A 26,327-nucleotide genomic window follows, 5' to 3' on the forward strand; every position below is an offset into this window, starting at 1 on the left:
GCCCGAGGGAGGACTCGAACCTCCACCGGGACCAGCCGCACATTCCATGACTGCAGCGCCTGAGGCCGCTCGGCTAATCACGCGCTGCAAACTATTATTTAGATAAGTTTTACTAGAAATACTAAAAAGGAGAATCATTGGGAAAATGTTGTAACCACGAAAATCTACAGAGGGCTGGAAATTGTGAAGTAACGATGAAATTTATCGAAACATGGATAACATTTCAATAGTAATGAGAAAAAAACTGTATATTTTTGACGGTTATATCGAATCCAAGGCAGTACATAAACCAAAAAATTGTTCAAATATTTGTGGGATAAGAAGTCAACAACAAGCTGGGTCCACGAATTAAAAGGGGATTCCGGAAAAAATAATATTAAATCTGCAGAAATGGTTGACAGAAGTGTTTAGGAATAAGTACTTAATATGGGAGGATTAAAAGACAAGAGAATGAAAAAAACTGGTCTAATTAGGTCGGAAAAAATGAAGGAGAAACACAGTGAACCGATGAGAGCACTGGAAGAAGAAGAAATAAAAGAATGACGAGTAATGAAATGAAACTGGTGCATGTTTATTAGCTGGCCCTTCGGAGAGGAAAAAAATAAATGGCACGTAACTGACCACTTACGGGGCACATGAGAAAAGTAATGAAACTGCTAACACTGGAAACGATCAGGGAAACGCTGTGTTGTTCTACATGTGTAGAGTGGTGTGTTCGTCCCTTCTAGAAGCTCAGTCATTTTTCGAAAATGGAACAGCGGAATTTAGAGCAACTTGTGTCATCAAGTTTTGTATTAAACGCGGGGAATCCATAAGTGTGACCTTCCAAAAGCCGAAAGAGGCCTTATCAAGAGTACAGGAGATGTTCGCCAGCACAAATCTTTTTTGGAAGACCGTGGAAACGTTGAAGATGAACCTCGCTCAGGCAGACCTTCAACTTCAAACGTCGAATGTATGATTGCTATTGTGAGATCAGATCGACTTTTAACAATAAGCATCATGGGTAACCTGTTAAGCATACATACTTTCACTGTACACCAATTATGACCGAAGTTTTGCGCAAACGAAATATTTATGCCAAAATGGTGCCAAAAACCTCATGCAATTTTTGACTTCAAAAGCTATTCCTTTTGATCCAGAGCTCTCCTGTTCACCTGATCTAACTTCTTGTGACCCTTTTCGTTTCCCGAAATTTGAAAGGGTTTTAATAAGGCTTTTATTTTGGGACTGCGGAGAGCATTCAAAAGAATGTAACCGACATGTTACACACCCTAACAGGTGAAACCTTTCATTGTTGCTACACTACTGACCATTAAAATTGCTACACCACGAAGATGATGTGCTACAGACGAGAAATTTAACCGACAGGAAGAAGATGCTGTGATGTGCAAATAATTAGCTTTTCAAAGCATTCACACAAGGTTGGCGCCGGTGGTGACATCTACAACGTGCTGACATGAGAAAAGTCTCCAACCGATTTCTCATACACAAAAAGCAGTTGACCGGCGTTGCCTGGTGAAACGTTGTTGTGATGCCTCGTGTGAGGAGGAGAAATGCGTACCATCACGTTTCCGGCTTTGATAAAAGTCGGATTGTAGCCTATCACGATTGTGGTTTATCGTATCGCGACATTGCTGCTCGCGTTGGTCGAGATCCAAAGATTGTTAGCAGAATATGGAATCGGTGGGTTCAGGAGGGTAATACGGAACGCCCTGCTGGATCCCAATGGCCTCGTATCACTAGCATTCGAGATGACAGGCATCCTGTCCGCATGGCTGTAACGGATCGTGGAGCCACGTCTCGATCCCTGCGTCAACAGATGGGGACGTTTGCAAGACAACGACCATCTGCACGAACAGTTCGACGACGTTTGCCGCAGAATGGACTATCAGCTCCGAGGCCATGGCTGCAGTTACCCTTGACGCTGCATCACAGACAGGAGCGCCTGCGATAGTGTACTCAACGACGAACCTGAGTGCACGAATGAGAAAACTTCAGTTTTCGGGATTAATCCAGGTTCTGTTTACAGCATCATGATGGTCGCATCCGTGTTTGGCGACATCGCGGTGAACGCACATTGGAAGCGTGTATTTGTCATCGTCATACTGGCGTATCGCCCGGCGTGATGGTATGGGGTGCCATTGGTTACACATCTCGGTCACCTCTTGATCGCATTGATGGCACTTTGAACAGTGGACGTTACATTTCAGATGTGTTACGACTCGTGGCTCTACCCTTCATTCGATCGCTGCGAAACCCTACATTTCAGCAGGATAATGCACGACCGCATGTTGTAGGTCCTGTACGGGACTTTCTGGATACAGAAAATACTCGACTGCTGCCCTGGCCAGCACATTCTCCAGATCTCTCGTCAATTGAAAACGTCTGGTCAATGGTGGCAGAGCAACTGGCTCGTCACAATACGCCAGTCACTACTCTTGATGAACTGTGGTATCATGTTGAAGCTGCATGGGCAGCTGTACCTGTACACGCCATCCAAGTTCTGTTTGACTCAATGCCCAGGCGTATCAAGGCCGTTATTACGGCAAGAGGTGGTTGTGCTGGGTACTGATTTGTCAGGATCTATGCACCCAAATTGCGTGAAAATGTAATCACATGTCAGTTCTTGTATAATATATTTGTCCAATGAATACCGGTTTATTATCTGCATTTCTTCTTGGTGTAGCAATTTTAATCGCCAGTAGTGTAGCAAGACTGGGAACCACTCCACCGGTGTGTAGCGGCACAAGGGAATTATTCTGATGAGGACGATATTGTTGTTTGGAAAAAAGAAAATTTTTCTAGATCAAAAATTAGTCTCATTACGTTTCTTACGCACTTGGTAAAAATGTCATATCCATGCTTTGCCTCACGTACTTGCGCAGGGAGAATAATGTGAACCCTACAAGTGCGTGAGGCAAAGCACAGATATGAAATTATCCTATACGGTGCGAGCACATGTCCTACTTCACATGTTTGTATTCTAACCAGCCGAAAGTTGCTCTTCTATTTTCTATTGTGTATTCGCAAGGAGTCTGTCGTAGTTTCAAGTAAGATCGCAGGAGGTGTCAGGCGCACAAACGCTGCACATTGACTCCTGCGTACGTATAGGAGTGGCTCCTACGTACGTATAGTACTGCATCCGGCTGGAAACGCATCAGAGTCGTGAGCGCTCCAGCGGTCGCCTGAATAAATCGTGCAGGGCGGAATGCGAGGCACAGTTAAGGGCTGCTAGCCGGGATCCCTTAATGGCCGCCAGGTCGATATTGGGTGCTATTTATGCTGTGCCAGCCGCCCAACCCGCCGCCCTTTGGTTCCCCAGCCCACGGCGACCTGCACGTGCCGAATGAATTAACAAGACGTACACCGAGACACAGGTTCTCCACGACCTTTCTTTTTCACTGTTCGCGTGCACCGCTCCGGTGCCAATTTGTTTCGTGCTCTTTCCCTGTGTTTCGCATCGTTTCGCGAGCTCCCGACGCCACACAGAAAGACGAAGTGTTCGTCCACTGATAAAGTGCAGGGGGGGGGGGGGGGGGGTAGTCGTGAAAATAAAGCAGGAACCTCTCTGTTTGTATTGCCGAGTTTAAATGGCGGGCAGCAGACTCCCGTGTAGTGTATCTCTCTCATCAACTGGCTCTTCTGTGAAATGAAAAGCTGCCGAGGTGGAAGCAAGCAGCAGAAATCGTTTAACGATAAACAACGGTCTTCCAATCACTGCGTCTGTTACGCTCACTTCCTGACTGATGAAAGTTTATTAGGTGCCTCATTAGCTTCATGAGCAAGGACGGACACAGACAATAACAGCGTCGACACAACTGAATAACAGTGTGGAATAGGAATCTGATTTGGGGTCCTAGGACCAGCCTGTGTCGGGCTGGTTAATTTGAAGTTGGAACATTTTCTTTTATCCATCGCAGAGTATCACGTAATTGTAGTTACTGCGATTTCTGTACACTTATGATACTGAATTAGATGTGGCCTTTTCCTTAACAGAAAATCGAAAGGAAAACTGTGTTAAAAGCGGTGGTACACATTAGGAGAGAGGCGGGTGGTACGAGTAGAGTATCACAGGAAACGGATGGATTCAAGTAAAAATGGTCGAAGATTAGCATGAGACACTGAACGAGAAAATAACGAAATATACAGCAGCTTTTATATCGTACCTCACAAGAAAAACTTCTCTTCACAATAACGCATTTCAAAATTTGAAGCTGTAAGAGGCAATCAAAAAGTTTCGTTTGACAGCGTTGCTGCAGCGTATATGTAACGCAGTGCGACACCGATGAGGGGATATATGCAGAGACATGTCGACAACGGGTTAGGATGGCATTCGTGTCTTGTTGGAGTGCGTTCCGTAAATACTGAAACAAGTATGGCGACGTCATTGCCAAATGCGTTCAGACAGGAGCAACGTGCAACCATTCTTTTCTTGGCTACCGAGTGACAAACGCAGGTAGACATTTATCGGAGAATGAAGAATGTGTATGAGGCAGCATGTCTGTCGAAAACCACCCCTGAGGAATGGTGGGCGACAATGGATGAGGCTGCTTGCTTCATTGAAAACGCACGCCCCGTTGCCCAAAATGTTACGCGGAGTTACGCCAGATCCAGTGGAAGACACACGAGCGCCCTCGCTGTAGTTCTGAACTCCTCTCCCCCCCCCTCCCCCATGGGATTATCACGCTTTAGTTCACTTAAAAAAAGGACTTGAAGGTCGGACGATTCCTATCGCTTCAGGATGTGCAGCAGCAGTTGCGGTCTTCTCACGCAGCAGGCCTCAAATGGTACAAATGGCTCTGAGCACTGTGCGACTTAACTTTGAGGTCATAAGTCCCCTAGAACTTAGAACTACTTAAACCTAACTAACCTAAGGATATCACACACATCCATGCCAGAGGCAGGATTCGAACCTGCGACCGTAGCGGTCGCTCAGTTCCAGACTGTAGCGCCTAGAACCGCACGGCCACCCCAGCCGGCGAGCTCTTGAAAAGTCACGGTATTCGACGAATGGACTGAACTGCCAGTTCCCATCGAGAAGGTGTGCAATGTCTTTGGGAGACGTATAGTAACACGACCACATGCACCAGCGATCACCCAGCAGCTGGTGGATGAAGGGAATTTCCTACCACAACAACTTCTTACCAACTTTGTGGCCAGTATGGGAGCACGTTGCAGATCTTGCATTGCTGGTGATCAAACACTCGATTATGAAGCATGCACCGCTTTTTGTAATGTCCAAGTGACCATCATAACTCGCAGTGAGTTCAGTGTAATTATTGTCTTTGAATAAAAGTGTCGTTTCTGTTCGTTTCATTGCCTATTTCTTTGTTATACCATCTGCCTTGTACTGTAGCAGTTGTTTCTACGTGTGTTTCAAGTTTCGTCGATCTAAGTTACTTTGTAGTGTCACAGCACGTGGAAGTTACTTTCGACCTTAAGTTTTGAGCACCAGTGTACTCGGTTGCACCGACCACATTCTGTGTTCTCATTTTGCTCGAGTATCTCTACCTAAAGAACGCTATGCAAAAGAATCCAAAAGCTATAGAGCACTTAGCTTTATCCGCTTGTTACAGAGGCTGTAACGAGAGTTATACTAAGGAGAACTGAAAAGAAAATTGAACAGAATACTGGGGAGGACCAGTTGGGGTTCAGAAAGAGTAAAGGAACAGAGCTGCCGGCTCACGCAGCAGGAGGTGGTGTTTTACCAGACGTGTATTTTCAACCTGGTGGAATGAATGGCCCAGTGCTTACGGCTGTTTTGCCTGGTTGGCTTTTTTTTTACCCATTCTCGACTGTACGGCCTTCAAACGTAAACTTTTTGGCGTTCCTAATACAAAAGCTAACAAAGAACGATTTGATTTAGCTCTGGGATTTTCCCGCAGTGCCTAAGATATATCTCGTAGTTTCAGTTTTCTAAGAAACGAGAGAAGTAGGACATTTATCTTAGGCATAGCTTGAGAATCTCTATATTGTCTGTCTAGTGGAAACGCGTAAAAATGCAATTCCTTTCACTGCTAGGAATTCGGCTATTGTAAACGATTCATCTTTTCTGTTTGAAGACTGGATTGTGTACTGAACTGCTATATTGATTTTCAATAAACACTAAATCAAATATAAATTTAGAAAGGGCAGCTAATCAAATTTTTACTGACATTAATAAGTGGTTGATAGCCAATTCACTGTCATTAAACTTTGAAAAGACCAACTATATGCAGTTCAGAACTTCTGATGTGTGTATAAAATATGATGACATGGAAATAGGAGAAGTTGAGACTGTAAAATTCTTGGGATTACAACTTGGTAATAAGTTCAGTTGGGAGCAACATACTAACGAACTGCTAAAGCACCTAAACAAGTCTGGATTTGCAATGCGAATGATGTCAGACATAGGAGATATAAATATAAAAAAACTGGCATATTTTGCTTATTTTCACTCCATTATGGTATAATATTTTGGGGTAGCTCCACAAAAAGAGAAAAAATTTTTAGAGTACAGAAGCGTATAATAAGAGTAATTAGTAGTGTAAATCCAAGAACATCATGTCGAAACCTGTTCAAAGAATTGGGCATATTAACCACAGGTTCTCAGCATATTTTTTCCTTAACGAAGTTTGTTGTAAATAATACATCTCTTTTTCCAACTAACTGCTTAGTACACAGTAGCAATACTAGGAATAAGAACAATATACATAAAGATTTAAAATCACCTACTCTTGCCCAGAAAGGAGTCCAGTATTCAGCAACGCATATTTTCAATAAGTTACCAGCAACCATTAAGAGTTTAGTTACAGACAAGGCACAATTTAAACATAATTTAAAAGAATTTTTGGTGGCCAACTCCTTCTATTCCATCCATGAGTTTCTCAACAAGTTCAGTAAACCGTTTTAATGAAAATTTATTATACTTTAATTTTTGACAATACTTGGTTGTAATATCCAAGAAACTAACAAATGTCTGAATGATGGATTTAATGAAAGCAGATGTAACTATTAAACCTGTAAATATTGGAAGTTTAAATTTAATTCATGTACATAATTTTAGTGTTTATTGACTGAGGATCATTAAAATTAATGAAACTCAAGTTTTTCTAATTACATTTTTGTAATATGATTATCTGACATGTTCCACACCCAAGAGGATTCCCTCTTTTATGGGTCTATGGAATGAATAATTAATCTAATCTAATCTATATATAATAAGTGTTTGCTACTGAGGAATCTCTCTACAGTAATGAGATTCATAAACGAATGTCCTTACTTGTAGGCGTTACTACCAGTGACCATTCTTTTAAAGATCTCTATAAAAATTGTAGTGTAAAAATAGCAAGGATTTTATTTTAGTTCTTTCTATTAGTGTGGTCTCTTCGAACGAGTGTCATCCTTCGTTAATGCACACTATGATAAAAATACGTATATGGATCGTTGCTACTGCAACGATACACGTTTGTAATGCGGCGATAATACATCATACAATTTGTGTTAAAATGAAGTCAATTCAACTACGGACACACAGTTTTAAGATAGTATTATGAACTTCAGCCTCACTTATTCTATCAAAAGAACGTACAGGATGCGTCACAGTGTATTAACTATATCAAATTTGAATAACACACAAACTAACCACGAATCAGAATTGAACGTTTTACACAAAGTACATTTATTCAAGTTTACTTACGAAATACCACGTAGCACAAACAACGACCATTCACGGCTACACAATACTCGAGACATTTCACTCAATTTTTGAACATATCTTCCATTACTGCTAGAAGAATTATGGAAATTTCATTGTGAATTCGCTATTTTAACAACTACAAGCTTCTCGGCCTGTCGGAATAAACTCTCGCCTTCGAATAGCCCCATAGATAAGAGTCTGGCACGATTAAATCATGCGACCGAGGCGGCCATTGGACGCAAACGCGTTTGGAAATTATACGGTTATCAAACGCTTTACGGAGAACTTACTTGGTCTCGTTGGGTGTGTGGCATGCCGCGCCGTCTTGTTGGAATCAATTTTCGTAATTAGTTTGGACGGCTTGTCTGTGAGATGCTACGCATACGTTTGATGCTTTCAGGAATTCGGACGGTGCTCCGAAGCCCGGTTGACTTTCGATTCGATGCATTTGCAGATGCACCGACGTTTCCTACCATCTGCGTATTATTCCACGAGTAGGAATTGGATACCGTGACTGAATCTTGAAATGCTTACGTAAGGCACGTTGCGCGCGCACAGCAGACTCGCCGAAACGAAAATAGCACTCCACCGCGAACGCACGATGTTGCTTCGAACAGTTCGACGTGATTACTGACCTGTATACGGGATGAGCTCTCCACTGTACTAACAGATGACGTCACCGTCACTTTATCTTGTCTTAGTGCGAGTTATTCCAATTTGAATTCATTAAAACATGCCTATACCACAGAAAAAATTTTGAAGCTTTGTCAACAAGTGTCACTCTATTGCAGAAAATAAGCTTGTAAATAGTCTCTGACTCAGACACTCCATGAGGCGGAGAGAATTAAAAATCTAATAAAAGAACAAGATGTCACTTCATCTTTGGTGGTTGCGTTGGTAAATGCGTGACGGTGGGACTTTAAGAAGAAACTGATGTACAAGCATCTGTAAGAACAGCCAAAGTGTGAGACTGGTAGTATGGACCTTTGTTTTTCGTCTAACCAGGTTTGCGTTGGGTGGTCAGAGTGAAATTTTTCTGCTATAGCTTCCCAAATAAGACACACAAAGCATGTCATCCACATTTGCAGATATTTCCAGTGTCATACAGATATGACGATGATACCAAAATACTGCCAACATAGCCCTGAACGATCTCCAGAATTTTGTCAGAGTAACTGGGTGTCAGATTGGACGGTGTACTCACACATGACGCGTAGCGTGACCGGGTTGCTGGTGCCCTTGCCCTCGGTGTTGGCGGCCAGACAGGTGTAGTCGCCGGCGCTGAGTCGCGTCACTCCCTGAAGCACCAGGGACTGGTCGCTCAGGATTATGCCCGCCGTCACGTTGTGGTGCATCTCGCGGCCCTGAAACACGGAGCACAGTTACCGAACACTGTCTTGGATCTACCTGTAACTGGCACATCAGAGAATAAAATGTGTGAAGGGAACTATCCTTACTAACGAGCGACTGAAATAACCACTACGTTTCTGACTCAGAAAAAAATTAACACACCGCCGTCCGAAAGTTATGTCAGACTGAAAAAATAAGTCTCAAGGAAAGAGAAATTGCAAATGTAGACGAAATTGAATTCTGTGGTTCCTCTTTGATAGGTACAAGATGACATAAAAGTCCACAAACACTTAAAAGCGCACTAATTAGCAGTATAATATAGGTAGGAAGGTAGACCTTCACACACATCCCTGAAATGACATGGAATTTTATTGAAACCTAAGACGACCCCAAAAACTGGCCAATAGATGATGCTGGGCAGCAATACGTCAGTGACTCCGAATGAGAATCGTGTATAAAATGAGCTGTAGTAAGAGAGGGAGTAAGATTCGGGAGCAGTTGCAGCATGTTGACTTTGCCAGGAAAGACACTGCGGGTGAATCTTTACTCTCGCACTGGAGGATACACTACTGCAGCTTTACAATCATATCGCGATAAGAGGAGTATTAGAATGGGTAAATGACTCATGACAATCGCCGCTGTGAAGAAAATTGTGAAGTTTGAAGCCACGGTTTGTTTCGACAATCGGCCCCGTAATGGGCGACCGGACACAAATGCTCTGCTGCTCAGGCAGTTCAAGCAGAAATGGAGACCTTTTTTTTCTTTGAATTATCATTTTTACCACTGGTTTGATGCGGCCCGCCCGAATTACTCTCCTATGCCAATCTCTTCATCTCAGAGTAGAGCTTGCGACCTACGTCCTCAATTATTTGCTGGATGTATTCCAATCTCTGTCTTCCTCTACAGTTTTTGCCCCTACAGCTCCCTCTAGTACCATGGAAGTTATTGCCTGATGTCTTAACAGATGTCCTATCATCCTGTCCCTTCTGTTTTCCTCTCAGATTCTCAGTAGAACATCCTCATTCCTTGCCTTATTAGTCCACCTAATTTTCATCACTCCTCGGTAGCCCCACATTTCAAATGCTTCGATTCATTTCTGTTCCGATTTTCCCACAGCCCATCTTTCACTACCATACAATGTTGTGCTCCAAACAAACATTCTCAGAAATTTCTCCCTGAAATTATGGTCCATATTTGTTACCAGTAGACTTTTCTTGGCCCGGAATGTCATTCCTATGATTTCTTGTCTGCTTAGCGTGTTCCTCCCCACTTGGTGAAGTAATTACACACACTACTGTTTGGATTGCACTGACGCGTACCCTCCAATGCTATCCGCAAAAAATCCAGTATCTTCATGAAATGTCAGCCTCCGATTTTGTAACGTGGATTGCATTTACGGTTTGGGCACTTCAAAAAATGGGGGAAGATGACCATTGGTAGTGTAATATGTTGTGGATCGACGGAGTCGCCTCCAGACTCAGAGGGAGCGTCAACACCTACAATTGCAGAATTTGTGCTAACGAATATTCTAGAACTGCCGTGGAAACCCGATTGTCACGGTCTTGTGTGGATTTATTACATCAATTGTGATCGGACCGGAGTGCTGCTTTTCAGCGTGACGGGTGAGAGGTATATTACAGAATCGCATCATCCCAGCTCAGACTGACAAACACGACTTTTTTCCAGGACGGCGCTCCATCCCATACTGCTGTACGTGTGAAAGATCTCTTGTGCACACCGTTTGGTGATGATCACGTGCTGAGCCACCACGTCCCTCATGCTTGGCGTCCCAGATCCCCAGTCCTCCATCCTTGTGATTACTGCTGGTGGGGTTACCTGAAGTCGCAAGGCTATCCCCATCTCCAGCCCTCATTAGGGATGCTAAAAGACGACATCCAACAGCGATTTCTCCCCATTCTCACTGGTATCTTTTATAGTGTTGTTCACATCATTGTCCCTGAGTTACAGGTATCGTTAGTGAATGGCTGCCAAAATGCAGAGTATTTGTTCTGAAGAACCTCCTTCGTCTTCGCTAAAAATCAGTTGTTATGTAATTATTGTTTTTTCATATGAAGCGCTATCTGTTGGACATTTTGTGCGCTTTTCTATGCTTTCAATAAAACCCTGCGTCATTTCAACCATTTGTGTCAATTTTTACCTCTCTACGTACACTATCCCGGGAAGTACTAATTTTCATAACGGGCTTTTGAGTCACCTTGTACTTCTCCATGCCACGGAATTTTACGATTCGTTTGAAGTTTTCGTTCATTTTTTCCAAGCGTTGTACAGTTATTTCCATTTCTCCGTAACTGATACATCCAACATCATCTATAATATGTCTTCATCTACTACTATACTCTCAAGCTCGATGTCGAGTGTGTGGCAGAGATTACTTCTCGTACTATCGGTTATTATGGATTCCCTTGAATTCACTCCTAGAGCGAGGGAAGAACGACTGCTCAAAGGCTTCTGTGCTCACCGTAATTAGCCTAAACTTGTCTTTGCTGTTCATACCAGAGCTATGTGTGTGGGTTTGTAGTACATTTCTAAATGCTAGTATCTGAAACGTGTTCAGTAGGCTTTCGCGAGTCAGTTGTCATCTTTCTTCAAGTGTATACCATTTCACGGTTTTCGCTATCTCTTTGAGACTCTCTCAGAGGTCAGTCAATGCTGTGCATTTCTGTTTGCGTTCTTTTTGCTAAAAGATCCACACGGCGGGGTAACATTGTAGAAAGGGTGCTACGGGCGATTTGTAAGCAGTGTCCATTGTTACGTAAGTCTCCATACTTTCATACCTTTTGATATTGAAAGTAAAATTTTCTGGGTTCCTCGGCCGCGTCATATTTCTTGTATGCTATATACGTTTCCACCCCTCTGCTCCGATCATCTTTAGGATCTTGTGGTGTCTACAGTTAGCTGGACCCAGCAGAGCGGTCAAAGCATCAATTGCCCGGAAGAAATATGACGCGGCCTCATAACCCTAAAGTTTTTACCTTCTTCTTTGTTGAATGCTTTTCCCATTAACCTACCAATGAAGCTAAGTCTTCGCCTACGACTAATCCTACGTGATAATTTAATTTCGTACCCCTGAAAACTGAGTTGACTAATTTCATTTGTGAGTTACCGCCACTGTCCTCAAAGATTACTTTTCATCCCGTTGTGAATTGCATGATTTTACATTTCAGAACGTTACCTCACTGTAATCTTATCAAAGTCTGGCTGATTACTTCTGCAGGTTTTCAAATAGTACTACATTATAGATAACTACATCACCTGCAAAAAGTCTGAACTTACTTAATTACTTTGGTGCCTGGTCATGTACAAACAACATGAACAGCACGGGTCACAGTGCATTTCCCTTGGGCACGCCTGAAGTTTCATCTGCTTCTATCGATGACTCTTTATCCAAAATAGCATGAATTGTAATTCCCCAATCAATTATAAATTTCGTTTGAATCGCCAAATTAATGTACTTTCCGTAACAAGCATTGATGTGGTACTGAGTCATAAGCTTTTCGGAAGTCACAAGACAATGCAATTACTGTCTGCTTGGTCCATGGCTTTCAGGATCTCATGCGAGAAAAGGGCGTGTGAACGTTTTCGGAAACTGTGGTGCTTGCTATGGAATGGGCCATACGTTTAGCGTATGCAGTAGCAGGGAGGACGTCGCTTGCTTACCGTATTTTACTCTTTGTCTGGTCGCAGAGCTTTTCATCTCTACATCTTCTTTCAGCCCCAGTCAATGTACTGCTGGATGCCCTAGCAGACAAGGCACTAACGTGTCTCATCTTTAGGAAACAGTTTTCCATAGTCCTCTTTCACTACTTTATCCATTTAGACAACTTTTGATAGACTTTGATACCAACACATATAAAACACGCCAAATTTTCTCCACTCCTCACACTCCGTAGCTTACAGTTCGCTTCCATACAGTTCTGTGCCCCGACATACACTTTCAGGTATTTTTAGCTCTATTTAGTACCAGTTGTTAACACTAGTAAATCAATACAGGCGTTTTACTTAAGAAATTCCTTCGCATGTGCTACTCGGCTTCTGACATCTTTCCTTGCATAGGTTATCCTGTGTGATCTTACCTCCTGAACAGGACAGTTCTCACTTCTTATTCTACTGTGGCGTTTACAAGCCTAATATTAATTACTTTTCAGTGTCAATAAGCTTCACCAACAGCAGTATACTTTAAGATATTTTATTTTATTCTGAAAGCAAACAGTTTCGGCAATTCACTTTCTCTTCTTCAGGCCCCATACGCTTTTATCCAAATAAACTAACTTATTGTATAGTGCCATAAAACACTCGACATCGTGGTTTCCAATAGTTATACAAATGTTTCATACGAAGACTTATATGGAACAACATGCTGAGATGTTGAATAAAGGAAAACGTATCTTAATGTGCCTCAAGGTTTTTTTTCATGGTTATACATTAACGTCTTGTAACTAAAAACAAGAGAGGTTCGAATGCCTTTCCACCTTGAAAGAAACTGGTACACCTGCCTAATATCGCGTAGGGCCCTGAGAGCACACAGAAGTGCCGCAACACGACGTGGCATGGACTCTACTAATGTTTGAAATAGTGCTGAACGGAACTGACACCACGAATCCAGCAGGACTGTCCATAAATCAGTAATAGTACGAGGAGGCGGGGATCTCTTCCGTACGGCACCTTGCAAGGCATCGCAAATGTGCACAATAATGTTCATGTCTGGAGAGTTTAGTGGCCAGCGGAAGTGTTTAATCTCAGAAAAATGTTCCTGAACTCAATCTGTAGAAATTATGGACGTGTGGGGTGTCCCATTGTCCTGCTGGAATTGCCCAAGTCCGAAGGAATGCACAATGGACATGAATTGATGCAGGTGATCAGACAGGATGCTTACATACGTGTCATCTGTTCGACTCGTTACCTAGACGTATCAAGGGTCCTATATCACTCCAACGCACCACACAATTACAAAGCATCCACCAGCTTCAACAGTCCCTTGCTGACTTGCAGCGTCAATGATTCATGAGGTTGTCTCCATGACCGTACACGTCCATCCGCTCAATACAATTTAAGAGTCCTCCGACAAGCAACATATTTCCAATCATTAACAGTCCAATATTGGTGTCGACGGGTCCAGGCGAGGCGTAAAGCTTTGTGTCGTGCAGTCATCAAGGGTACACGAGTAGTTGGCCTTCGGCTCCGAAAGCCCATATCGATGATGTTTCGTTGAATGGATCACACGCTCACACTTGTTCATGGCCCAGCACTGAAATCTGCTGCAATTTTCGGAAGGGTTGGACTTTGTCACGTCGAACGATTCTCTTCAGTCGTCCTTGATCCCGGTCTTGAAGGATCTTTCCCGGCTGCAACGATGCCGAATAAATGTTTGACAGTGTTACTAACATTCACGGTACACTCGTGAAATGGTCGTACGGGAAAACCCCCACTTCACCACGTTTGAACTCACTTAAATCTTGATAACCTTGATAACCTGCCATTGTAGCAGCTGCGCCAGACACTTGTTGTCTAACATAGGTGTTGCCGTATTATGCCTGTTTATATATCTCTGTATTTGAGTACGCATGCCTATACCAGTTTCTTTGGCACTTCGGTGTATATTGTGCTACTAGCGGGAGAAAGTACATCATTAATTTCCTTCGGTATTCAGCAATATCATATCACGTCTATAGTTACTTAAAAATCAGTTTGGATTATTATGTACCTAGGTGTGAAATACGGATAGATGACGAAAACATACATAGTAATAATAATATATGACTTGTAGTTTCATAAAAAAAGTCGAAGTGTACAAAGTCTACATAAATTTAAGTAGCCTAGCAAACTTGTTATAAGTTTAACTAACCCTGTAGACTCGCTGTACCACATGGAAGATGAAGAGTTCCCGAATGACCTAGCAAGCAGGTGTATCACTGCCGGAAAATAATGCGTTAAAAGATCGAGTAAATTGTATTTTGCAAATTTTGTTTAAAATATGTCAAATTTAATTATAAGTTAAAGCAATGTCATTTTACGGAAGGCAGTCAATGGATTCATATATGGAACAAGAACTACCATAGAAAGAAAGTTCTCATCAAATCTGTTGGGCTGTTACCAACAGGAATATTGTGCACACGTGACTGTAAATGAGTTGAAAAGACTATAGAAGAGAATATTTCGTGGAAGTGAGAGCTTTATAACAAAGGCAAATGTAAGAAGTTCGTATTGCTTAAAAGACAGGTCCTTAACCTTCAACTAAAGAAAAGATTTCTTGCCGAGCTACTGTAGCATAGTATTAAGTGCGTAAGATTAGGGAAGTTTCCGGCTTATTATAAGAAAATCAGTCAGAAAATACCACTTTTGATACAAGACAAAAAAAGAACTCCTGAACTTGCGAGGCAAGTATTTGGAGAGAATGTCGATAAAGATAGAGGAGTTAATTCAGCTAATAACAGAGCAGATAAAAGCATTACTAGTTCGGTAGTAAACTCACGAGAGCCTGGTTAAGGCTTAATTAGGTGTTCGTGTGTTCCCTAACAAAGTTTGGTGGACGTTTCGAAGCAACGCACAAACTTCTGATACGCGCCGAAACACTACAGAAATCTTTAACAGTGTCGCTTAAAATATATGAAAGATGCATTTACGCGTTGTCATTTCGCGAGGAGCAACACGAAAATTAATCTTTAATTCTTAACAGAGTCAAGAGAAAAACTGATGTACTGTGAATATCAAAATATCAAAGATTAGGTGATTTCCTGCTGAAATTATGTTTGAGAAGCGGATGACAACAAATATAACAGCACTGGGTGGAAAAAGTTATCTGCATGTGAAGAAGTAAAACTATGAACTGGGTGGTTATGTGTCTTGGAATTAAACTTTACAAATGCATGATTCAGGAAAAAAAACCAACGGAAGTGGTGTAGTGATAAGAAAATGGACTCGCGTTCGTGAGGAGAGTGGCCTACACCACATTTATTATTTGAATGAAGTTAGTTTGCGAAAGAGCAACTGCCTTTACACTTGCGGAATTTGTGAATTCAGCACACTGGCTGGCTGGTTCAAATGGCTCTGAGCACTATGGGACTTCTGAGGTCATCAGTCCCCTAGAACTAAGAACTACTTAAACCTAACTAACCTAAGGACATGACACACATCCATGACCGAGGCAGGATTCGAACCTGCGACCGTAGCGGTCACGCGGTCCCAGACTGTAGCGCCTAGAACCGCTCGGCCACTTCGGCCGGCCAGAAGAGTTCAAGCCGCCATATGGAGAAGGGGGACAAACTCAATAATAATGTCCACAAATATGTGTCCTGATACTTTTGATCCGATAGTGCACCGATCACTAGTGAGGGAAAGTGACTTGTAATTTTATACGATATGGCCATTACGGAATAGGATATAAAACTTGCCGCTGAGAACAAACGACGTGAAAAGCAAATACAATTACATACTGTGAATACTGATGCAAATAATGACACAGAATCAGGAGAAGGTGAAGACTTGTATATAATAAAATGTGATACGCATATGAATTTACCAGTGGAATTTGAGCAAAAAGTAGTGCAAATTAGTTTAAGTGACGTGGGACGTGCTACCTTCTTCCTATAACTGGCAGTTGTTCATAACTTACGAATTAAAAAAAAGAAGACTCACACTTTTGCGTATACTTTAATGATCCCGAGCAACCGTGCGCACGGCGGAAGGTGTGTCACTGCAGTTTCACGTGTGAATTACCCATGTGTGCGTTGCTCATTGTTGATTTATAATTCATTTTATAGTGTAGAACCAACGTTATTCCTTGACGCGAATCTTAGAACGCTCTAGTGACTCGTTCATTCCGGAAAGTACTGTTATAGGACGAGTCAGAGAACACTGGGGATAAAGACAAAATTTTTAAGTTCCTTATTCCATGAAGTCATTAGACACCAAGCGCAAGCTCGGAACGGACAAAGTTGAGGAAAGAAGTCATCCGTGTAATTTTCACTGAACTGTCCCGGCATTGATGTTAAGCAGTTCGTGGAAAGCACAGAAAATCTGCCGGAGTGGCCGCAGACGGATTCGAACCTTGATTATCTCAAATACGATTCCCGTGTCTTAACCGCTGCACCGTCTCACTAGATTGGAGGGTCCAAGAAACTGGAAACGTAGAAGGAAGTCCTAATTTTTTACTGCGATCCGTGTGGTGATAATATAATGCAAATCAACAACGCAAACGAAAGATCTTCACAGATTTTTTTCTAACATATGCCGCGTTAAGAGTGTAACAGCGAATTTTGTGTCGTAGTTGGAGTTCAGGTCACCTTTGTAGATAAATAAGTTGCCGATTAGGATTCAATGATGTGTTCCTATATCGTGAAAAAGTTATAGAATAAATCGTCCTCCCTCAGTTTCAGAATGTGTAATTTACTTTTCCCCAACAGGAATGTATTCATTTCAATATGAACCCAGCTCTCATCTGGGCTTTAAAAGAGGTCAAGCAATATAACACTTATTTTATTACAATACTAATTGTGAGGCATTCTCATAGCACTAGGACTATTTCCTTGAAACCTACGTCTATAAATCCCTGGTAATGCCATCATCAACTAGTGACTAGTGATCCTTGGTGTATTTCACCAATTTGCTTTGGTACATTTCCCGGGCCAAAATTTCAGAACTCTTGTACAGATAAAGAGTCACGTAGGTACCCTTCAGTTATTTATTTTTTCTTCCCCGTTGTCGGAAAAAGTTGTTTGATCTTCATTTCTCTGGGATAGTCCCCAAGATTCAAGTGAATGTTTCTTTTGCATTTGTTTGTTCTTGTCGGGGAAACAAGACGTTATGTTTTATTTAATATAATGCCAATTGTGTACATTTCCCGTGTGGTGTTGACCAGTTTTAATGTTTTTGCATTTACCTTGCAGAACAAAAACTGAAATTCTTTCACCTTCATTACGTTTTTATACTCCTTCAGCTACAGCATTATAGTTCCTTCTCTATTTCCCTCTGATGTACTGAATATATATATATATCTGTTAGTAAATTCTGTCTACATATTTCCTCTGACTGTTTTCTGTGTACGCGTAGCCTCACTATCTAAGAGCACACAAAGTTCCACGAGGTATGGACCAATCCAACTGGTCAGTACTTCTAATATCTCAGGTTGGTTTTTTTTTGGAGGGGGGGGGGGGGGGGAAGCCTGCCAGGAACTTTCGGTAAGCGGGGCTACTATTTCGTAGCACTGATAGCGAGCTTCTGTTTCATTACGTAGGTAGCTTGGCTGTTCCGTATCATTACCACTATTAAGTGTGAAAAGGACAGGTGCATATTTCATTGGTTTACTACAATTTTCACCGGAATTACAAGTCCCATTTCATACAAACTACCAGCGTGTGTTGTGCTCTAAACTTGTATATGGCTCTTCTCTGGGGCACTTGTTTTCTTATCGCTCCTCACTGTTGCTTTATTTGTTGACCTCTGAATTACTGGTAACACATCTTTCGTTTTTCTGTCAATGTCAAGCCATATTCCGCTTATTGACTGTTGTCTTGAATACCAGACATACCTGTAGGCTTTAGTTTGATTTTATACTGCCGGGAAAAAGTAGACCACCATGAAATACGATTTAGATTTTTACCCGATATTGCTTTCAACGTCATCCCTCAGCAGACGGCGTAGTGGCGTATCTACCTAGGCGGCAACTGTCTCCGCATTTTAAGATGGAATCACCGGTGCCAGTAGAGGCAGAGCAAGTTGGCGTCATGCCGCGGAAACGCATTAGTGCTTCCTACAGCCAGCTTAGCGAAGTTGAGGTCAAACAAAACAGGGACAGATCGTGCAGCTGGCACAGCATATAAAAAAGCAAATGTGACCCCTCAAGTGACAACGTAAACTGTTGCGAAACCGTTACTGGCAGCACACCTGGATCCGTCTTCCACTCACAGCACTCGACGTGCACAGATTCTTCCTGCTTGCTGATCTTAGACGATCGTGGCGGGCACCTGCGCTCCGTGGGCGTCCAGAACGTCGTCTACGAGTGTGAGAATGCTCACGTGTTCACTGTCAGCAGCATCGCTGCTCAACTCACGTAGCACGTCCAACTTGTGTGGCAATTCTCGGAAACCAGCACCTCGCCATTCTAAAGGTCACGATTTGACCTCTCTCAGCATCGCTAAGTTGGTTGCAGGAAGCATGAGTGGGTCTCCGTGACATGCTGTACACGTATGCACCGCACTGAGAGGTACGGCCATGGGCATTTCCTTTTGAGCGGTAGATGGTCGTTTGCGCGCACAACTTGGTGAGCGCTACCACCAACAGCGCATTCGCACGAGACATACTGGTCCCAAACCAATTGCTGAAGTCTGGGCTTAGATAAGGTACAGTTCTTGTACACTTTTGGTGTTTGTGGAAGGAACGCTGACCACCGGTCGATACGTTTAGAATGTTTTTCGACAAGTTGCCGTTCTTGCAACAGGAAAGTGATGTACTGTTCCAACAGGGTTCGCTAAAACACCGTTCCTGAAACGTAATGTGCTCTGCAAGACATGCAGCAGCTTTACTGGCCAGCACGATACCCGGATTTTTCTCTACTAGAACACTTGTGGGACAAGAGACTCGTACGACTCGCGAACAGATCGAGCAGGTGAGGATTTATTTATTTATTTAGCGTCTGGCTCATAACATCACAGTAAAAATTACAGAAACAACACGATTTAAAAAAAATCACATATGTATAAGCAGAACAATAAATAACAGTTTGTATATAAGGACACCACCAATTGTAAATTTACACTCACAATCACAAACAAACGTCCAGTTTAGATACTATATAGTCGATTGCCTCTTGGGTCGCCATTAGGAAATCCCTTGGGTTACCCTCATATGCCCTTAGTGGGCATTCCTGCACGATGTGTTTGACCGTCTGTCTCTCAGCGTCACAGTCGCAAGCGGCCGAAGGAAGTTTACGCCATCTGTATAAGGAATCGGCGCATCTCCCACAGTTGGTTGTGATGCGATTAAGAGTTGACCAAACTTTGCGAGGGCAATCAAATCCTTTTGGTTTACTAAAGATGCATAGCATACTGTAGCAGTTTACTGCTGTTCTGCTCTCCCATTCCTCCTCCCATCGGTCATTTATTTTAAAGTTGGTCTGGTGCAGCGCCTGTGCGGTCTTTAGTGGAGGATGCCTAGACCGGAGTCGGTTTCCTTGTATGTGGTGAGTATCTTCATGGATTTGTAATTGAGGGTTGGTCATGATTTTTTGAAATTCTCTAACCAGAGCGTGTTCTCGGCGCAGTTTAAGAGGGCCTATGTTACTGAGAACGGGCAGCCACACTGTAGGAGTTGGCCTGATTGTGCCTGATATAATACGCATTGTTGCATTAAGTTGTTTCTGTTGAGCCAAACTGGGGCACAGTGTTCTGCCACTGGATACACCAAGTCAAGTGCGGATGTTCTTAAGGTAGATGCTGTGGAGCCCCAAGTGGTGCCACAGAACTTCTGCAATATGTTGTTGCGTGTTTCAAGTTTCGCTGCAGTTTTCGTCAGGTGTTCCTTGAATGTTAGTGTCCTATCTGGGGTAACCCCAAGGTACTTTGCGTGTTTGTTGTGATTTAGTATTTTCCCGTCTAGGTATACATGTAGTTCTCTGTTGGCCATTTTGTTGTTCAAATGGAAGGCAGATACTTCTTTCTTTTTAGCACTAGGTTGTAGCCTCCATTTTCCAAAGTACTCGCTGAGAATCCCTAGGTCACTCGTAAGGATATCTTCGGCAGTTTCTATATTTCTGTGGGCTGTTGCCAGAGCCCAGTCGTCAGCATAACCAAATTTGCGCGATCTGGTTGCAGGCATGTCAGCGATGTAAAGGCTGAAAAGAAGGGGCGCAAGGACAGATCCTTGTGGGAGTCCATTATTGAGTTTCATCTGTTTACTTCTCTCATTCCCCATTATTACTTGGAAGGTTCTATTTGACAAGATATCGTCAATGAGGTTGGTGATCTTCTTGCAGGGGACGGCACAGATTAATTTGTACATGAGTCCTTGTTTCCAGACTGTATCATAGGCTTCTGTTAGTCTATGAATGCTGCAGCTACTTTATGTTTCTTCTGCAAACCCGCCTCCATATATGTTGTCAGTGATAGGACTTGTTCTGTATAGCAGCGATAGGGGCGGAATCCTGCTTGTTCGATAGGGATTTTTTTGAGTATAGTTTGGCCTATTCTGTTGAGGAGTAGTCTTTCTAGTAATTTATAGACCATACTGAGAATGGGAATAGGGCGGTAACTCTCTGGTCTATCGCCTGGTTTACCATGTTTCAGGGCTGCGATGATCTTTGCTCGTTTAAGTGAGGGAGGAATGTTACCCTTTTGGAGAATGTCCTTAAAGAACTTAGCCAGCCATTGTTTTGTGTAGGCTCCGACTCGTATGAGGAACTCAGGGTGGATACCATCGAAACCCGGAGCTTTGTCTGGTTTAACCTTCTTCAGGGTATTGGTAACCTCCTCGATACGAATATCTGATGAATATTCTGAGACCATTGCACGGATCCTTTTTAATGTTTTTAAGTCGTTCTTCACTTTTGTTGTGTGCTTTCGATTTCGTGGGGCTCTAGACGCAGAAACTGTTCGGGATGCGACTTTGTCGGGAGATATTTCGTCCTTTCTATGTTTAGGAGGATTTTCGCCTCCAAGTTTACGCAATAGGGACCAGGCCTGTCGGCTTGACTTTGGAAAGTCTAGATTTTCAACAGCATTCTCCCATTTTTACCGTCTAATAAAGTCGATGTTATGTAATAGTTCATCCGCTATTTCCCGGTCCCCATTTTTGAGGAACTCCGTGTACAGGTCATCGCATATCCCAGTCCAACCGGAAATGTATTTTTTGCGGTACCCTCTTGGGATCGCTGTTTTCGCAGAGCTAATGACCGCTCCCACAAACCTCTCACAGCTCTTGCTGGTTGGAGGGATCCAGTTCAATGTATAATCAAGTTGTTCAGAGAATTTTGTCCAGTCAGCTTTTGTAAAATTCCACCTTGGTCGAGGGTAAGACCTTATTATCGGGATGGATACACCGATATTAATAAGCACAGGGCGGTGCTGGCTATGAGGGAAGTCCGTCAGGACCCTTCTAGAGGCTGTCAGTGGTTTATCGTTTGTATCCCTCGAAACAAAGCACAGATCCGGGTTATAGTCGCAGTTCCATGCGGCTGATCTGAATGTCCCTCGGTCCTTGGCATCAAAGACCAGATATATATTTTGTTCCTCGGACCAATCGACCAGCCCGTCTTCATTGCTATCATTCATACTTTATTTCCACATTTCGTGGTGACTAAGACAGTATTCGACACCTTTTTGATCGACTGCGTGCCACAGTCAGCATCTGCATTGTCGCTGCTGGAGCCACTACACTCCTTAGAATCACATCTATCTTAATCACATCTCCATATTTGGTACTTCGGAACTGCTTTTGATGTGTAATGTAATGACTGCATGGATTCAATACGTGTTGTTTCTACATTAAATTTGAACTGATTGATAAACTCTCAATGGGTGTTCTAATTTTCTTTTTTTTTTCGGCAGTGTATATGCACTTCGCTGGTACAACAGTCTATGCTAAACTGAGCTTTATCAACCAACTCAGTCGGGATAGGTGTTTGATCGGTCGTTGTCAAAAGTAGAATTAGTCATTTGCATTATGTCATGTTTTTGTCTTGTAAACTGACTGAGCCATTGCAATAAGCATTCTTTAAATACGTGAGGACTCTATTGGCCAAATTCGCGTCCTCCGTCTGTACGACGTGTTTTCGGTAACGCGATCATCCTACCTTATGTTTGTTTACAGCATGCGTAACAGAATACTGATACACTACACATCCCCTTTTTCACTCCATATTCCAAGTCCTCAGAGTCTACACAATGATTTATCGCGAAGATCTGAATAATTCGCAAATAAAACCATCATCGACAGATACAGACTATGTGCTATCAGTATTTCCCTGTTATTTTGTCTTTCTTTCCGTTCAATTTTCATTCATCATTACTCTTTGTTTATATTTCTCTCCACCGTCTTCGACGTTACTTAGTGCCTCATAAAGATTCCATCTGTGACATTCCTGGTCTGAAATTCTATTGTTCCCTCTTCTCTCATGTTGCTTCTTTGTTAAATTTTTACGAACCTCTTGATTCCACCTTCACCTCTTTTGACGTAGATATGAAGACACGCATTAACTTAATTTAGTCTCATTTATTACACATATATAGCATGACGGTGCCTGTCTCTTGTTTCTTAATGTCTCTCCCTGTATCGAATCCGACTTACTACGAACCTCATACTAGAATTGTTTATGACTTCTTGTTTCCTGAGGCCTTTCCTTTTTACTTTATTCCCAATTTTTTTTAATCCATTGTTACTCGTTATAGATTTTTCGGCGCGTACATTTTTCTTTACTTTAAGTCCTTGTACATATTAATTATAGTTCGCAAGTTTTCTCTTTTCTAGGATACCTTGTTCGGAAACATTTTTTAGGTCTTCACATTTAATTGATGGAATTATATTTCTTCGATCTTTTGTTGAAGTGTTGTAATATTTCTTTCATTATTCTGCCTGCTTTCCTTCATTTTCCTATACATCAAGAGACAGAAGTACGTTTTTCCCCCAAACTGCATCTGAAACTGTTTGTGGTGTCCTATGGAGTTCTGTGTTGCAACTTAGGACATACGTCCAGTTTCATCTGTCTTTGGCCCCAGAAACTTTTGAATTAATTTTTTCTGTACTTTGGCCGTTTCATCTACTTTGAATAAACCGTTGAGAGCAGTTTGATCTCTTGGATAGTGGTACACAGTTGCAGTATTTAGGATTGTCCATTTATTTTAGTATTTATTGTTGAACCTTCACTCCTCTACTAATTTCAGAACATAAAAAATGTCGCCGGCCGGTGTGGCCGAGCGGTTCTAGGTGCTTCAGTCTGGAACCGCGCGACCGCTACTGTCGCAAGTTCGAATCCTGCCACGGGCATGGATGTGTGTGATGTCCTTAGTTCGGTTTAAGTAGTTCTAAGTTCTAGGGGACTGATGACCTAAGATGTTAAGTCCCATAGTGCTCAGAGCCATTTGAACCATACAAAATGTCATTTTTGTACTTAGTTTTCGAAGAAGGTATATTTCGAATTGTTTCACCTGCAATTTTTCAGAGAGGATTTATTTCTGTCATGGCTGAATTATGCCACTGGAAAAAATTGTTAAGTCATCTGTAGATTTTGACTCCCTTACTTCTTAGTCCTCCTTTTACTTACAAGGGAAAGTTCCCATCTCATCCTTCGCAGATTTATTAGTACGATGAGCCAGCGGGTAGCCTGTCAAAAACTGAACACAGATAAAGCATGAAAACAGGAAGAAGATGTACTGAACCGTAAAAAAAAGCGAAATAAAAATCAATGAACGGTCCGAACTTGACAAGTGCAACAGCGAACGAAATTGTAGAGCCACGGTGTCGTGGTTAAGTGGTCATTCCGTTAACCAGCAAAACGGACGAGTCTGTTCAAAACTCCCAGGTGCCACTTACTTTTATTTCTTTTTTTGCACAACATTATGAACTGTCCGTCCGGTCACTGAAATGTTTGTTCTCTTGGCAGTTGTCATACTATACATTGGCTCTAGAATATGAGTCATGTGGTAAGAATAAGGAACGCAACTTCAAAAACTTTAAGAACATATATTTTGACAGAGCACAGAGAAACCGTGTGCTTGTGAAATTGTTGGGTTCATTTGCTGCAGTGTATGTAACAAACTATTATGTTTTCATCATTTCCTAGGGAGTGATCACATTCACATTCATAATTATGTTTTCATCATTTCCTAGGGAGTGATCACATTCACATTCATAAGGACACCTAAATTCGGCAGGGAGGCATATCTCTCTCACTCACTCACTCACAAGGCGTACAAACTAGATGCATCGATACGAGACTTCTATCATATGACACACGTACTGTGACAAATGCAGTGTATGACACAACCGACGTGTTTTCCGGTGGAGTACTCGGCTGACTAGTCGCCTTGTCATCAAACGTTTTCGGTTCCCATTCGAAAGCCACTTCCTTTCCGTTGCTAATAGAGTAATTACGCAAAATCAACTTTCATTACAGGTCCCTTCCTCACACCTCATGGTTGCAAACGGACGTTGCACCACGACACAGACACAAATTTGAATGCAGAAGACAGCGGGAAAAAAATATTGGTACGAAGGACCTTTACAATCCAACACCGTGACCACTGAACCACGACGCTGTGGTTCTTTCTGTTTGCTCTATGTTACACTTCTTGTAGTTGGACCGTTCACTGTTTCTATTTTGCTTTTCTCACCGTTCAGTGCACCTTCTTCCTTTTCATACTTGATCTGTGTTCGGTTTTTGACGGGATGTCCACTGGGCCCTCTTCCCACTAAATCTGTGGTGGGGGTGGTGGGGAGAGAGGGTGCGATGGGGAGTTTCCCTTGTTAGTGATTTACTCCAGCATCATACTGTGCCTTGACATATTACTGGATGGTTTTTCCCAAACGCGTTAAGGTCCGTCTCCCTACTTGGCTTGTCTGTCTATTACGAATGGTTTCGAAATTTTATCGACAATCATCACTTTATATTTCATGTTGTCGTTTGATTAAATTTGGTTCCATTACGGTTAGAAATAGTACTTTAATTAGATTGGAATCCATATGATCCCATTGTTCGCAGCGATCGTTGGACATAGACAGTAGAGAAAAGAACAACAATTTGTCGCGAAATCCGTCGTTTTATTACAGCAGATCTAGATTTCAAGTATTACATGGTAGTCTTATGGTCATTACATCAGGAAAAAAAAGTGAAATAACTAACAACGAACGTAAGTGCAAACATGAGCGCCACACAGTTACATTCCATACAACAACAGGTGACGTTAGTCCAAAGTATCTCATATTAAACAGTATATTTTAGTTTATGTCCTGAGGGGGCACGCCACTTTTTTATTGTATTATTTTCATTCCCTAATATTTTAATTATTTTCGTACATTATTTTAACATTGTACTTTTCGCTGTTGTATGGAACTATAAGCGGATCTTTTTTCACTAGTCTGCAACACAAAAATATATGACACACTATCCTGCACATAATGTTACTGAGCGGGCTACACTTACTTCTTCGCACATGTGATTTGTTTTCTATGGTGTAGCCATTACTTCTGCTTTTATTATTGAGAGCATTTTTAATTTTATTTTTAAAATTGGATAGCTTGACTATTATTTACTTATTCACTGGTGTCTCAATAGAGGGCATCGTACGTCTCTGAC

At 42.2% G+C, this 26,327-nt stretch overlaps 1 protein-coding gene across 3 annotated transcripts in view; it reads right to left on the reverse strand.

Annotated features, from left to right (window-relative positions):
- Positions 1–26,327, reverse strand: part of LOC126259558 (neural cell adhesion molecule 2) — a 623,716-nt gene that overhangs the window by 236,485 nt on the left and 360,904 nt on the right. For all 3 annotated transcript variants that reach the window (XM_049956450.1, XM_049956452.1, XM_049956451.1), the window contains exon 8: positions 8,883–9,042. In XM_049956450.1, the coding sequence (XP_049812407.1) occupies positions 8,883–9,042 (160 nt within the window). The remainder of the gene's footprint in view (positions 1–8,882; positions 9,043–26,327) is intronic.

This window comes from Schistocerca nitens, chromosome 5 (genome assembly GCF_023898315.1).
Source record: "Schistocerca nitens isolate TAMUIC-IGC-003100 chromosome 5, iqSchNite1.1, whole genome shotgun sequence".
NCBI classification, from domain to species: Eukaryota; Metazoa; Arthropoda; class Insecta; order Orthoptera; family Acrididae; genus Schistocerca; species Schistocerca nitens.